The sequence below is a fragment of the Homarus americanus genome, unplaced genomic scaffold, assembly GCF_018991925.1.
Source record: "Homarus americanus isolate GMGI-L3 unplaced genomic scaffold, GMGI_Hamer_2.0 scaffold16894, whole genome shotgun sequence".
In the NCBI taxonomy this organism is placed as follows: Eukaryota; Metazoa; Arthropoda; class Malacostraca; order Decapoda; family Nephropidae; genus Homarus; species Homarus americanus.
Window position 1 is genome coordinate 1,669,708 of NW_024746541.1, and position 15,677 is coordinate 1,685,384.

At 41.6% G+C, this 15,677-nt stretch overlaps 1 protein-coding gene across 1 annotated transcript in view; it reads right to left on the minus strand.

Moving 5' to 3' along the window:
• The window catches only part of LOC121879328 (sodium-coupled monocarboxylate transporter 1-like), an 89,787-nt gene that overhangs the window by 53,402 nt on the left and 20,708 nt on the right, over positions 1 to 15,677 (minus strand). Inside the window, exon 5 of the mRNA XM_042385933.1 lies at positions 8,774 to 8,928. Coding sequence (XP_042241867.1) covers positions 8,774 to 8,928 — 155 coding nt within the window. The remainder of the gene's footprint in view (positions 1 to 8,773; positions 8,929 to 15,677) is intronic.

Genomic DNA, 15,677 nt, shown 5'->3' on the forward strand with positions numbered 1-15,677 from the left:
TGGCAACCCTGAGCCTCACCGCACTGTTTGTAAACTTTGTGGCCAACCCGGCTCTCACACCCTCTCTCACTACATCCTCACTTGCCCTATGACCTCCTCCTATAGGTCCCCAGCCGTTACCAACACCTCTTCCCTCCCAGACCAGATATCCCTCCTCCTAGTGACAGGCCTGGCATTTGACATTATTAGGGACCTGCCACTCTTTGCCATAAACAGATAAAATGTACCGGGAACTTTCCCCCCACACACTCATCATTCTCTCACTTTATGTAACTTGACAAAACCTATGACCCTTCAGGCTTTTACGCCCTTAATGTACGAGTCATAAAGGCAAGTATGAACTTTTCATACTTCCCTGTTGGGCGCTGTAAACGCTTCTGCGCTTCACCTTGCACAGGATGTAAGGGGGTGCCCATTGCCCAATAAACTAGCCCCCTCGGGGGCAAATCTGAATCTTGCCAACTCCCACTCACTCCCAGGGACTCCCCCCCCCCTCTCTCTCGTCCTGCGCCATCTATGGGTTAACTTAACGGCTGCTGCTGACTGACAACTCAATGAGTCTTGTGGTTCACGGAGGGAGAGGATGACCTGACTATTTTTCCAGCATGTACACACGAACACACACAAGCGCTGGTGCCACGTTAGCCATATCTTGCGTCCAGGTGAACCAGCCGGAACTGTTGCAGAGTGTACCTATGTCTTTAACATGTGTCTCAGTGGTGGAATGTGGTGTACCTGTGTCTTTAACATGTGTCTCAGTGGTGGAGTGTAGTGTACCTGTGTCTTTAACATTTGTCTCAGTGGTGGAGTGTGGTGTACCTGTGTCTTTAACATGTCTCTCAGTGGTGGAGTGTGGTGTACCTGTGTCTTTAACATTTGTCTCAGTGGTGGAGTGTGGTGTACCTGTGTCTTTAACATGTGTCTCAGTGGTGGAGTGTGGTGTACCTGTGTCTTTAACATTTGTCTCAGTGGTGGAGTGTAGTGTACCTGTGTCTTTAACATGTGTCTCAGTGGTGGAGTGTAGTGTACCTGTGTCTTTAACATGTGTCTCAGTGGTGGAGTGTGGTGTACCTGTGTCTTTAACATGTGTCTCAGTGGTGGAGTGTGGTGTACCTATGTCTTTAACATATGTCTCAGTGGTGGAGTGTGGTGTACCTGTGTCTTTAACATGTGTCTCAGTGGTGGAGTGTAGTGTACCTGTGTCTTTAACATGTGTCTCAGTGGTGGAGTGTAGTGTACCTGTGTCTTTAACATGTGTCTCAGTGGTGGAGTGTGGTGCCCCTCAAAAGACTTGATCTGATGCTAGCCACAACGTAAAGCCGATGCACCTGAGGGTCGAAAAACATGCACCAGAAGGAAGTGCCATTCTGAACCAATAGATGACGCACCGTGTATGAGTGGGATGGGGGAGGCGGCGGAGGGGTGAAAGAGAGGGAGGCTGTGTGTGTGGGGGGTGAAGAATAACCTAAGAAAATCTTCAGTTTGTGGTGTCGGAGGATATCAGAATGATAAGGATGATGAAAATTTAATTATAATAACTGTAATCTCATATGCATGACAAAGAACAAATATTACAAGTTGTAGCAGACAGGACCGGATTGCACTGATGCCTAGATCCCAGTGCATAAATGACCATCTTATCTATGCTGGCCATGTGCTGAGTTATGCATAGAGACACTCGGCAGTCATCTTTGCTTGTCCCCGTCGCCACTCGTCTGTCACCATAGGACTTTTAAGGGTGTAGGGGTGTTGACGATGACTAGAAGTATGATGAGCTGGATGATGGCTGTGCGTGAGTTGATTTATGTGGTGAGGCAGGAGCGCAGGCTGCAACCACAAATATTGGCTCTCCCTTTTCCTAATCCAGTGGTGCAAGTGTTGCAACGACTGGGGAGAGGGGGAGTTGCAGTGGACTGCCGATGCCCAGTCTGTTGGGGTTTACCTTAGTAGCCTGTCCATCATGCATTGCCTCCGTCTGGCAGTGTAGTCGTTGGGTTTCCGTGTTGGTCTTCTCTTCCGCCTTTACCGTCGTTTTTTTTTTTTTTTTTAGGTTAAGGTGGGGAAAGGATGGAAGGCATGCTGGGGCTCAATACTCAGCCAGACATAAGGATAGAGAAGTCACAACAGATAATCGTGGGGGTATTAGGTTGGAAAAGAAGTTTAATGAGTTATACATAGGGGGACGACACCCCTTGTTTTACATATTACAGAGTTTGTTGGCTAATTAAGCTAACCTAGGATTTAGGATGAGGTTGCACGATGGTTACTTTGGTAGACAATGACTAGATTGATTTTACAATTACAAGTTTATTAAAATCTTATACTGTATTACGTTTTGGATTCACTAGATTGTGACTTGTTAAATGTGAACTTATATCATCTAAGTTTTAATCTAAGGTGGATCACTGTGGCGGACATAGATGGGTCGCGGGTTGGGTTGTTGTAGTGCGGGCAAACTCCGTGGCCACCAGGCGTAGGGAGTCTGGGCTGTGAGGGTCGTCCAGGAGCTTATCACAAACATTCTTCCCAAGGAGATGGAACCTGACTTTGAGGGCCTCTGTTTTATTTCTCAAGTGGATGGTTTCCACAGTCTCCTGGTAGGGTGGTGGTTGGCCACTGGCTGACCTCAGTCAGAAACCGGCGAGCTAACTGATAACGACGGAGAAATGAGCAATAATCTTAATAAATATTTTTCAACAGTTTTCACCACCGAAAATTTAAACATGATACCCGAGGCACCGACTCTATTCAGAGATAGTGAAGAAAACAAATTAAGCGAGATAGTAGTGACGAGTAACGATGTTAGTAAGAAAATAGACAAACTAAAGCCTTACAAGTAACCTGGTCCCGATGAGATATTTGCCAGAGTATTAAAGGAATGTAAGGAAGAGCTTAGTATGCCCTTTGCAAAGTTGTTTAACATGTCCTTAAAAACAGGTGCAGTACCTGTAGGTTATGTATCTATGCTACTGTGCCGAGTAGCAACCTTGTATATAAGCTACTGTGCCGAGTAGCATCTATGTATATAATTACGTGGCAAAACTGCACGTGTTATGTGGCAACATTGCCCCGAGGCTGCCATATGGCAAGGCAGTCTCAGTCTGACTGTGTGAGCCGTGCATGGCACACGCTAGTCACCGCTTGTATTTCTCCTATCCGAATAAACGGACTTCAGTGTTACCCGGTGTTTCCCTACCCATCACTGCATTCTTCGGGGAACACTTGGAACCTTCCGTACCAGAATCCAGGAGGATAGCGAATATGTAATAACTATATTCAAGAAGGGGGATAGATCACTATCCTCTAACTACCGCCCAATCAGTCTAACATCAATTGTAGGCAAATTACTGGAAACAATCATTTCAAACTCTATTCGAAACCACCTGGAGAAGCACAAATTTGATCAATGATTCCCACATGGCTTCACAAGCGGGCGTTCATGTCTAACTAATCTATTAACATTCTTTTCAATAGTTTTCGAATCGGTAGATGAGGGGCACAATTATGAAGTGGTATATCTCGACTTTAGCAAAGCCTTTGACAGAGTCCCCCACGAAAGACTAATAAGAAAGGTAGAAGCACATGGAATTAAAGGTAATATTCTAAAATGGATTAGGGCGTCGGTACAGGACAGAAAACAGCGAGTGAGCATTAACGGCACTAAATCCCATTGGAGCAACGTCACTAGTGGAGTTCCCCAAGGCTCAGTACTTGGACCATTATAATGTATTATATACATAAACGACATAGATATCGACATAGACAGCAACATAAGTAAATTTGCTAATGACACTAAAATAGGATGTGTAATTAAATCTGACGAAGACTCCGCAAAACTACAGGAAGATCTAAACAAATTTTTCGAATGGTCTGAAAAATGGCAGATGAAATTCAATGTGGACAAATGTAAAGTACTCAGTATAGGAGATGTAAACAGGGAAACTAGTTCCCAGTTGAACAACGATGCCATTGAGAAATCCGACTGCTAGCGAGATTTAGGAGTAATGATAAGTAGAAACCTTAAGCCAAGTAAACAATGTGTTTTTGCTCGTAACAAGGCTAATAAAGTACTTGGGTTCATACAAAGGAGTGTTAGTTACAAGACTAGCAAGGTCATCCTAAAACTGTATCCTGCTCTTGTGAGACCGCACCTGGATTACGCAGTTCAGTTCTGGTCACCGTATTACAGAATGGATATAGAATCCTTGGAAAGAATTCAGAGGAGAATGACAAGACTAATCCCGGGCATTAGGAACCTTGAGTATAGAGACAGGTTAAAGGATCTTAATTTGCACTCCCTTGAGAGACGTAGAGCGAGGGGCGCCCTGATAAAGGTGTATAAGTGGAAAGCAGGGCTAAACAAAGGGGACATTACAAAGGTACTCAAACTATCCAACCAGGAGCGAACTCGTAAAAATGGTTTTAAATTAGACAAATTTAGATTTAGGCGTGAAATAGGTAAACACTGGTTTGGAAACAGAGTTGTGGATGAATGGAACAAGTTACCAAATATCATAATTAACTCGAATACGCTGAATTGTTTCAAACATAGGTTGGATGCTCATATGAGCAATAGGGGTTGGGTGTAAACGGGACTGCCCAGTATGGGCCAATAGGCCCGCTGCAGTTTCCTCCATTCTTATGTTCTATATATATATATATATATATATATATATATATATATATATATATATATATATATATATATATATATATATATATATATATATATATATATATATATATATATTTTGACAAGCATACAGAGGGAAAAGGGAAAGAATGGTACACCTTAGCTTTCGTCTTTATTCAAGACATCTTCAGAGGCAACCGAGTTACATGGACAGAGAGAGGCTTAAATACCCAGGGTGACCTTACCAAACATGAAGTCAGGTCATAAACATTACATCCACTAATCCGCACACCAACACCACCACACACGCAAAGGAGCTTAAGAAAAAGGGCGACGTGACTAGTCAAGTTAAGTCAGATAAGAAAATAAGGGACCCACTAATCATCTATCCTACGTCTAACGCCAATGCCTTAAAAGCATTTTTAACCTTGGGCCACTGACAAAAAAATTTGTGTAACATATTATCAGTTTTGTACTGACCATCACTCAGTACAATATAACAACCTATGCATTATGGGGGATTTCAACTTCAGAAATATTGACTGGGACAACATTGTAGGCGACTATGAATCTGAAGACTTCCTAGACGCAGTACAGGACAATTTTTTGAAACAACTAATTACAGAACCTACTAGAGGTGACAATATATTAGACCTAGTATTAACAAATAAAGAAAATATTATCAGAGATATCACAGTAGGGGAAGAACTAGGTAACAGTGATCACAGAGAAATCAGGTTCACCCTAAATTGGGAAACGAAAAACAATGACAATATGGTCAGAGTCCCAAACTTTCGGTTGGCGGATTATCAGGGGTTAAGAAGGTACCTAGGTGAGGTCACCTGGGAAAAGTCACATCAGTCACCAGTAGGAAGGAGTGAGGTCATAGATGACATAACCATTGATCATGACTATAATATATTCACTAGTATACTACATAAAGCACAAGAACAAAATATACCATACAGAAAAATTAGGTCAAATAAGAATCAGCCAAGGTGGATGAGCAGAAAACTAAAACATGACATAGGAATAAAGAAAGGAATATATAAGAAATTAAAGGGAGGGGAGGAGCAGCTCAGAAATAGGTATAATGAACTATCTAGGAATGTTAAGAAAAGTGTAAGGAAAGCAAAGAGAGATGTAAGGGCGGAAACGATCCTCCGGCTGGTTACCGCTGCTAACTCGCTCGTTTGCTGGTGCAGACGACACTTGGGGTGGTTGGACGGAGGTGAGAACTGCAGCGACTATCTGCGCCACCGGCAGATTCAACCCAGCCGCCATACCGTCAGTATCTAGCTACCCTGCTGTCCGTCAAATTCTGGCTGTGATCTCATCATAGGTCCTGGACTCGTGGGCTGTGTTCCCAGACCTTCACCTATCAACTGCCAACTCTCTGGTCATCTACCACTACCGCATACCACGACCATCAGTTCAACACATTCCGTCGGTGCCCCGGTGTTCTCCTGCCTTTTCAAGACGTCGCTGAGTGTGGAGTCGAAGTGGACGTTTCGTTACCCGGAGTGTGCATCACCGTGTTCCAGAACCTTCCCCCAGGGCCACTGCCGTAGGAAATATTTGTTCATGGTTTGATTCTATAATTGTTTGATTCCTTTAAGTGTTTGCTTCCTTTAATTGTTTGACTCCCGTAATTATTTGATGTTTGTTGAGTGGTGTCAGAGTTTTGTGTTATATTTTTATAGTAAAGAGATGCCAATCTCAAACGGTTGTTTGTTATTCCTCAGAAAACCATGGTCCTTGACTTTCCTTTATTAAGATCCTGATTAGCCTGGTAAGGGATTTCTATCCCTAAGTCCCAGGCCTTTACAAGAGACTATGAAATCAAAATAGCAAGAGAATCCAAGGCAAATCCCAAGGGATTTTTCCAGGTATATAGGACAAAGGTCAAGGACAAACTTGGGCCTTTAAATTCAAGGAGGGGAGAAGTGATAAATGGCAGTGAAGAATTATGCAAAGCATTGAACAGCTACTTCTTATCAGTTTTCACAGAAGAAATTTGAGATGAAATTCCAGAGGTGGAACTGATATTTAAGGGAAATGAAGAAGAGAAATTAAAGAATATCACTATCAGAAAAGAGGATGTTCTTAAGAAGATAAAAAAACTATAGAAAACAAAATCCCCAGGGCCGGATGAAATTTTCCCTCGAGTCTTGAAAGAGTGTAGGGAACAGATTAGCCGACCCCTCGTAAACTTATTTACAAATTCATTCGACACTGGAGTTGTGCCAGACTTGTGGAAACAGGCAAATGTAGTACCCATATTCAAAAAGGGAGACAGAGCATCAGCGTCAAATTACCGGCCGATCAGTTTGACGTCAGTAGTGGGGAAATTTCTTGAATCAATTATAGCAGATAGCATCCGATCGCATCTAGAGAAAAGCAAATTAATCTACGACTCTCAACATGGGTTTACAAAGGGAAAATCTTGTCTAACAAATCTGCTAACGTTTTTTAGGAAAGTCTTCGAGGTAGTAGATAATGACGAAAATTACGATGTTATTTACTTAGACTTTAGCAAAGCATTTGACAGAGTACCGCATCAGAGGCTTCTGAGAAAAATTAAGGCTCATGGTATCGAGGGGAAAGTTTTAAATTGGATAAAATCATGGCTCACCGATAGAACGCAGAGGGTCAGCGTAGATGGTGTTAAATCTGAGTGGGGCCGTGTAACCAGTGGGGTTCCCCAGGGGTCAGTACTAGGCCCACTCTTGTTCATAATCTACATAAACGATCTAGATACTGGGATCAGCAGTGACATAAGCAAGTTTGCGGATGACACCAAAATAGGGCGGCAAATTAATTCAGGGCAGGATGCAAATGAATAACAGGAGGATCTAAATAAACTGCAGGGGTGGTCTGAAAAATGGCAAATGAAATTCAACACCAGCAAGTGCAGCGAACTTTATATTGGAAGAACAAATACTTATAGTATATACAGCCTTAACAACATCAACCTAGAGAAGTCGACTTGTGAAAGAGACCTAGGGGTACTTGTAAGCCCGGACCTACAGCCTAGAAAACAGTGCGTTAATGTTCGAAATAAGGCAAACAGAGTATTGGGTTTTATATCTAGAAGTGTAAGTAATAAGAGTGCAGAGGTCTTATTGCAGCTATATCTTGCGCTAGTCAGGCCGCACCTCGATTATGCGGTTCAGTTCTGGAGCCCCTATTATAGAAGCGATATAAATTCACTAGAGTCGGTGCAGCGAAGAATGACAAAAATGTTTCCGGGTCTTAGAAACCTTCCATATCAGGATAGGTTAAAGAAACTTAACTTGCATTTCCTAGAAAGACGAAGAGTGCGGGGAGATATGATAGAAGTATTTAAGTGGGTGAAAGGAATCAATAAGGGGATATGGATAAAGTTCTTATAATATCCGAGCAGGATAGGACTCGGAACAACGGATTCAAGTTGGATAAGTTTAGGTTTAGGAGGGAGATAGGAAGAAACTGGTTCACAAATAGGGTGGTGGACGAGTGGAACAAGCTTAGCAACTTTGTAGTAAGTGCTGGAACTCTGGAAAGTTTCAAAAGGATGCTTTTTAGATTCATGGATGATAGAGAGTGGTAGTAACTCTCGACAGGAGCTGCCATACACAGGCCAACCGGCCTATTGCAGACTCCTTATTTTCTTATGTTCTTATGTTCTTATCAAACTAGCTTCAACCTGAAGTCTTTCTGTGACACATGGTGATTTATACATTTCTAAGCTGTTTTTCCAATCCATGGGATGATTATTGTTCCTAACATGAACGAACAGTTCACTGTTTTCAGATGTTGTTCTAATCTTGTACTTGTGCTGTTTAACTCAGTTGCAATGCTTTCCCAGTCTGACCTTCATAATTCCCATTACAGTTGCTATATGGAATTCAGTAAACACTTCCATTTACATTCAGTGTTGGGCTATTCTTGATTAATATATTGGTAATGGTTGAGTCATACTTAAAAACAACATTAATATTCAATAATTTAAGGGAATGAACTAACGGGACAAATTAATTGCGATAAGGCAGAGTCAAAATATTCTTAAGCGTAGGAATTTGCCTGTTTTGAGTAGCCCTTTTAAAACAATGATCAACAAACAATGAAGGGTACCCAAGTATATTAAAAAAAACTCACTTGAAAAATTGGATGCGTCCACCTTGATCAGCGATGGCCCACACGTTGCCAACGCCGCCCAGGTCGATACAACAGATGATCACCACCACCAGGACCCCGCCAAACATGACCAGTGTCTGTAACACATCTGTGTACACCACAGCCTTCGTACCTCCCTGAGGGGCAAAAATATTACATCATGGTCATATGAAGAATACTGCCTTTTTCATATCCAATGCACATCTCATTATCATGCTTACTAATTAGTCTCACAGTAATGCTCAATAATTGCATACTCAAAAGAATAAATTTGATGCACCTCTTCTCAATTTGTTTTAAAATATTTACATCACCAAGACTCCACTAAATTTTGATAGATTTTTATAATTTATTTTTTTGGGAATCCTTAAGTTTCTCTGCCCAATCAGTCCAAGTAGCTACTTCATAAGTTTATTATTCTATTTTTTTCACGTGTTTCTTTTGAGCGGCTGAAATAATTTTAGATACTTCGTAAAGTACCCTCATAATCCAAGTTGCTCATTCATAAGCTTTTTCATTTCTTACTTAATTTTCAAACATTTGTTTTTCTCAGACAAAACTTGCTAGGTTTCGGAGGCACACTACCAACAAGCGCAGGAGGAAATTAAGTTAAACCTTTAGTTGATGATAATCTAACTGTAACATCTAGATATCGTCTATAATACCTATCCATCACTGGTCTAAGATATGATTTTTTTTATTGAATTAGGAAACCAATTAATTTGTCTATTAGATATAAAATTAGGAATAATCAATGGGATGAAAGAGTAGTTCACCTTCATTATGGTAAGCTATAGTTTTTCAAGCCTCTCGTTTCCTTTGATCCCTACAGCTGAAGACAAGGGTACAGAGTCTGCCAAAGGCTTGAGATGCACATCTGATCCAATGTTGAATCTCTTCATCGATGTCCGAAGTGGTGGACAGGTGGGAGCCGAGATATCGAAGTGGGTAACATAGAGAGGGTAGTACCGTTAAGCTGGATTGATGGTGGAGGTGTGGCTGAACCAGGGGCAGGTTGAATGAGAATATAGGTCTTACGTACATTCACCTCAAGAGTGAAGTGTGTATACGCATCGTGCGTAGGTGTTCAGGATCCCCTGTGGGTGGCATTCAGCGTGAGCAATGAGGGCGAGGTAGTCTGCACACTGAAGTTCAGTAATGGAAGCTGCCGATACGTTTGTTTCTGCCTGGAGTCGTATTATGTTTAAAAGACCCTTCATCCGGTACTCATTAATGGTTACCCATTGGCGTCAACAGGCCACAAGCTAGGCCCGTTGAATTTAAAAGCCGCTGGTTATGTCATGTTTCGCCACATTGTACTAAAAGATGGAGTGGAGTGCTCGAAGTGTGTTTTCTGTTAAGAGATACTCTCCAATGAATGTTAGAAACCATCGAAACCACAAAGACACTTCCAACAGAAACACCTCACTAAGGCCATAAAATCTGTTGAGTTCTTCAAACGAAAAGAATCATCACTAGTCAGACAGGCAAATACATTCAGACAGCAAGCCAGAGTTCCTGAGAGGGGACTCAAAGCATCCTCTTTAGCTTCCTTTCGTATTGGTAACGATAAGAAACCACATATAATCAGGGGAAATTTCCTGTTACCAGGAACCAGAGACATTGTTCAGGAGTTATTTGGGAAGAATGCCGCCAAGCAAGTCGATGTGGTGCCCTTATCGAACAATACTGTGAGTAGAAGGATACATGACATGGCCGAGGACGTCACTGTACAACTTTTGGAGTAAGTGAGAGCCAGTGAGTACTTTACATTGCAGCTGGACGAGAGCACAGACATCGCAAACGAAGCACAGCTGCTTGTGTATATCAGATTTATCAGTGAGATTTATTGAAAAATACAGGGCAGGACATTGTTCGGATCTTAGATGAGTACATGGAGTATAATTCAATTGACTGGTCTCGTTGTGTGGGTGGGTGTACTGATGGCGCCGCTGCTATGATAGGTAAAAGTAAAGGAGTCGTTGCCTTCGTAAAAGCTAAAGCCCCAAATGTCGTCAACACACTGCATGCTCCATCGTGAGGCACTTGTTGCAAAATGCATTGCTGATGAATTGCATCAGGTTCTGTAGGTTGTTGTGAAACTAGTGAACTATGTAAAAGCACACCCTCTGAAACACAGACTGTTTGAAACACTTTGCCATGAAATGGGGGCTGACTTTGAGGTCTTGCTGCTCCACTCTAAAGTGCGCTGGTTATCACTTGGGACAGTTTTGAATCGTGTGTTTACCCTACAGAGAGAGCTGGCTGACTTTGTTTCATCGGAGAAGTCAGACTTTGGTAGCTGTTTCGAGGATGAGTCATTGATGATGAAGTTAACATATCTAGCAGACGTCTTCCAGCATCTAAATGTACTAAACCAGAGCATGCAAGGCCGTGAAGTATGCATTTTGTATGTGCAGGACAAACTTCGTGCATTCACGCAAAAAGTTTTCCTATGGGAAAGTAAACTCCAGGAAGGAGTCACTGAAATGTTCCAACTTTATCACCAGGAATGTATGACGTCCAGTGCAGACAGCATCACGCCCCTTATTATTTCCCATCTAGCGCATCTGCAAGACTACTTCAGGGACTGTTTTCCCTGACCTTGACAACTCCCACCTGAACTGGATTAGAGACCCTTTAGCAGTCGGGGTAAGTCCACATGTTGATCTGAAGACGCAAAAGGAACTCATTGAAATGTTAATTGAGGGGGGTATGAAAATCAAATCTTATGCCCATCCACTGTCAGAGTTCTGGATCTACGCAAGAAATATTTTGCCCTGGCTGAGAAGGCTCTGAAATACCTTTTGCTATTTGCTACAATCTACTTGTGAGAGGCAGGATATTTTACAGGCCACGCCTGCAGGTGGACAACAACATGCGTCTGGCACTCACTAATATCAAGCCCCGCATTGACAAATTCTGCAAGAGCCACCAAGTCCATCCACCCCACTGGACAGGATATGCCTGGTAGCCTGATTTGTGTTTATTTATGCACTTTTTGATATGAAGGTAAATTTGTTTACTTTGGGTTTTGGTGGTGCCACGATATTGTGTTTGTGCATTGTGGTTGTGTTTGTACAGAATTTACATTGCTTTGAATTTAAAACATCAATACAAACATTAAAAAGGAAAATGGTCTTATTTATTACTAATTACTTCATGTAAGAATAAGTAAATATTACATGTATAGGGTGGATAATTATTTTACTTTATTTTTTTTTTTAGGTGGGGGTCCTCGACTGGGGCTCATCTTATTTTGGGGTCCTTGATATGAAAAAGTTTTAGGAACCCCTGGCTAAAGCCACATTGAAATTATGGCAGGAAGTTTTCCGCCTCAGGAAGAAGTCTGTTCAGAAGGACTCAGGCGATAATCTTGCCAGCTACGGTGAGCAGCGATATCCCGCAGTAGTTACCACAGTCTGACTGGTGTCCCTTGTCCTTATAAATATTAACGATGGAGGCGTCTTTAGAGCTTGCAGGATTTCCTCCTTTTCCCATATATTCTCCAGGAGAGAGCGGGGACAGCTGGTTAGCAGAGGTCCTCCTGTTTTATACACCTCGGCTGGGATTCCATCAGGCCCTAAGTCTTTGTTATTCTTTTTTCTGTTTGATGGCAGTAGCTACCTCATCCAGGGATGAAGGATAGCTGAGGTTGGCCAGCTCTGGATGCTGAGGGACCTGCTGGGTAGTCAGGACATTCATATCGGTTTTTGGTTGAGCAGTGATTGGTAGTGCTCTTTCCAGCGCTGAAGGAGGCCTTCATCGTCTTTAATTAGGGAGTTACTGTCGGATGTGCGGAGGGAAGCTCCACCACGAGTAGCCAGCTGAGAGCAAACTGATAATTTGCCAGTGACTCGCCGGTCGACGTTCTTATGCGTCCACCTTAGGCTAAGTGTGGAGTAGTGGCCAAACACTATTGCCACTACCGCTTCATCACACCGTATTGATTTTCACAACTCTAATAAACATATTACAGGATGGACAAATTACATTCTATCCAATAATTCATTCTTAATTTTTTATCAATTAGTAGTGATTTTTTTTTCAAGAATGGTAGTTGTGAGAGGTAGAACTGGTTAAATAACAGCTTAGGTTAGTGTTACTGGTGGTGAGCAGGCCACGATCCCTCCTCTCATATGTTATCATATCAGGGGGTTTCCCTTAAGAAAGACAGATGCCTTATCAACGTTAAAGACACATTACCTACCAAAATCTCATTTGCATTCCTCCCCAGAATCTCATGCACGGGTATAGGTAATTAAGGGAAAGTTAAGTCCATATTACACCTCCCGGACACCCGCCCTCCTGGCTGGTTGGTTGTTTGGGCTTTAGGCCTATCAACTGCCAGGGTCATTAAGGCCGTCAACATCAAGCTACATCCACCAACCTTAACACCTTCTTCAGGAGTCAAGGATAATTTTAAGACAACATATAGTCTCACTACGTATGTGACCCATAGCGCCCTCCTACCTTACCCGAGTCCGCCACCTCAAGCTGTCTCCCCCACCTTCTTGTGATTCGTCATGTAGAAGCCTTGAGCTCACAAGTATGGCAGTAGGAAGTGAGGATGATTACTTTTGACCTCGACTTTATGTTTGTTATGAGTCCTTCCTTGTACTACTCAAAGACCTTCAGCTACTCAATCCTCCGATATATTATAGCACATATCCCTCTATTTTGGTTTACGAGCTTAATCAATCTCTCACTTATGTTTACATTTTTAATCAGTTCATCCTTGACTTTATCGTTCCTAACATTACAGGAGATATATACAACTGTCATTGATCTCAGAATCTAACATTTAACATTGTAATATTTTGGTATTTACATGTAAATATTTATTTGAACATTTATCTGTACATTACCATTTAACATCAGACATACATCACCTCATATCTTGCAAACATTTATTATTTACAAGTTATATGTTTAATATGATCAAATTATTATTCTAAAATTATTGGAAAATTTTTCCTAAAAATTTCCATAACTGCTGGATGTCTACAGTAGAAGTTATAGGAAATAAATCTGAGCATTAAACATAAACTAGCAGTTCAGTGTTTTCCTGAAAGGTTCTTTTGTCAGTTTCCTTTCAATATAACCTGCCATCAGTGTTTACCTTCCACGATGGCTGCTCGAATTAAAGATAGCTAAAAAATCAAAGGCATTTAATAGAAAAAAATTATCTAGTTGAAGATAAACGTGTTAGTGAACTCATGATAATCAGTAAATTTACCAATAAAGAACAAAACAGAAAGAAGCGGAACAGTAAAAATTATCACACTAACTGTCCTGTTGTTCATGGGCAGATGGAAGTCAGTTCTGTAACAACCGAACCTCATACACGGAAATGAAGCTCTATTTGTGGGTAATGGAACATAACTTTTCTCAAACCTATATTACTAATGAACTTGAATACACACCAGTATCTCCCAAATTCAGAAATGTTGTATAGGCTTTTCTAATAGAGGGTATTTTTTTTATTCGAGACCCTAAATTATTACAATATTTTAGAACGTGCAAGGATCAGATTTTATTCCTATTTTTAGGTTGGCCTATATTACTCGTCCTAAAACACGGTAATAATTTAGGGCTCTCGAATAATAAATGCCCCATTATATATATAATGTATCATTAATAAAAAAAAATACGTTTCACTACTTAGAAATGAAAGTCCATAGGTCAGTAAAGGGTTAGAGATCGGTTCGTCAGTGGAACTCATCGATGACCACAGATAGCGCTGTGACTCACCCAGCGGGTGGCGCAAACACGTTGTTTGAGTTGAATAAAAAATAAAAAGGACCATTTGAAGCGAAGAATCACTCGTCTTAAGTAAATTGAAAAACTCATTTAATAGTTGATGTTCAATTTATTAATGAACAACTATTGAACACAAATTAATTACCAAAAGAACAAAGACTAACGAAAATAATGCGAAATAACTATAACAAAATGGCGGAGTCCTGCAAACTTGGAGACGGTAAATTACATATGACGACAGATGCAATAAATGAGCCAAATCAAACCTAACTTAATTAAGAAATATTGTGAGAAGATTAGGTGTAAGGGCGGAAACGATCTTCCTGCTCGTTACCGCTGCTTATTCGCTTATTTGCTGGTGCGACCAACACTTAGGGGGGTTGGACAGAAGTGAGAACGGCAGCGACTACCTGTGTCACGGGCAGATCCACTCCAGCAGCCATACAGTCACTATCTAGCTACCCCGCTGTTCGTCAAATTCTGGCTGTGATCTCATCAAGGCTCTCGACTCGTGGGCTGTGTCACCAGACCTTCACCTATCGACTGTCAATTCCTGGACCCCATACCACTACCACCCCATACCACTACCGCAGCTGTTACGACCGTCAGTTCATCTCCTCCATCTGTGCCGCCTGTGTCTCTCTGTAGCAAGACATCGGCCGCTGCCGCTCGAGTGAGGAAGCCTGTCTGGACCATCCCCAGGGCCGCTGCCGTAGGAAATATCTGTTCATTATTTGATTCTTTTGTTGTTTGATTCCTTTAATTGCTGACTCTCCTTAATTGTTTGCTCCCTTTGTTTGCTTCCATTTATTGTTTGACCCCATTAATTGTTTGACTCCCGTAATTGTTATTTGATGTTTGTTGAGTGGTGTCAGAGTTTTGTGTTATATTTTTTATAGTAAAGAGATGTCAATCTCAAACGGTTGTTTGTTATTCCTCAGAAAACCTTGGTCCTTGACTTTCCTTTATTAAGACCCTGATTGGTCTGGTAAGGGATTTCTATCCGTAAGTCCCAGGCCCTTACATTAGGTTACTCTTTGGTTGGTTCGGATGTTTCATTTTGTCCACCATGACAATGGTAAAGGAAGGTAGGTGTGGCTTGACCAGGGGACATGTGTTGCGT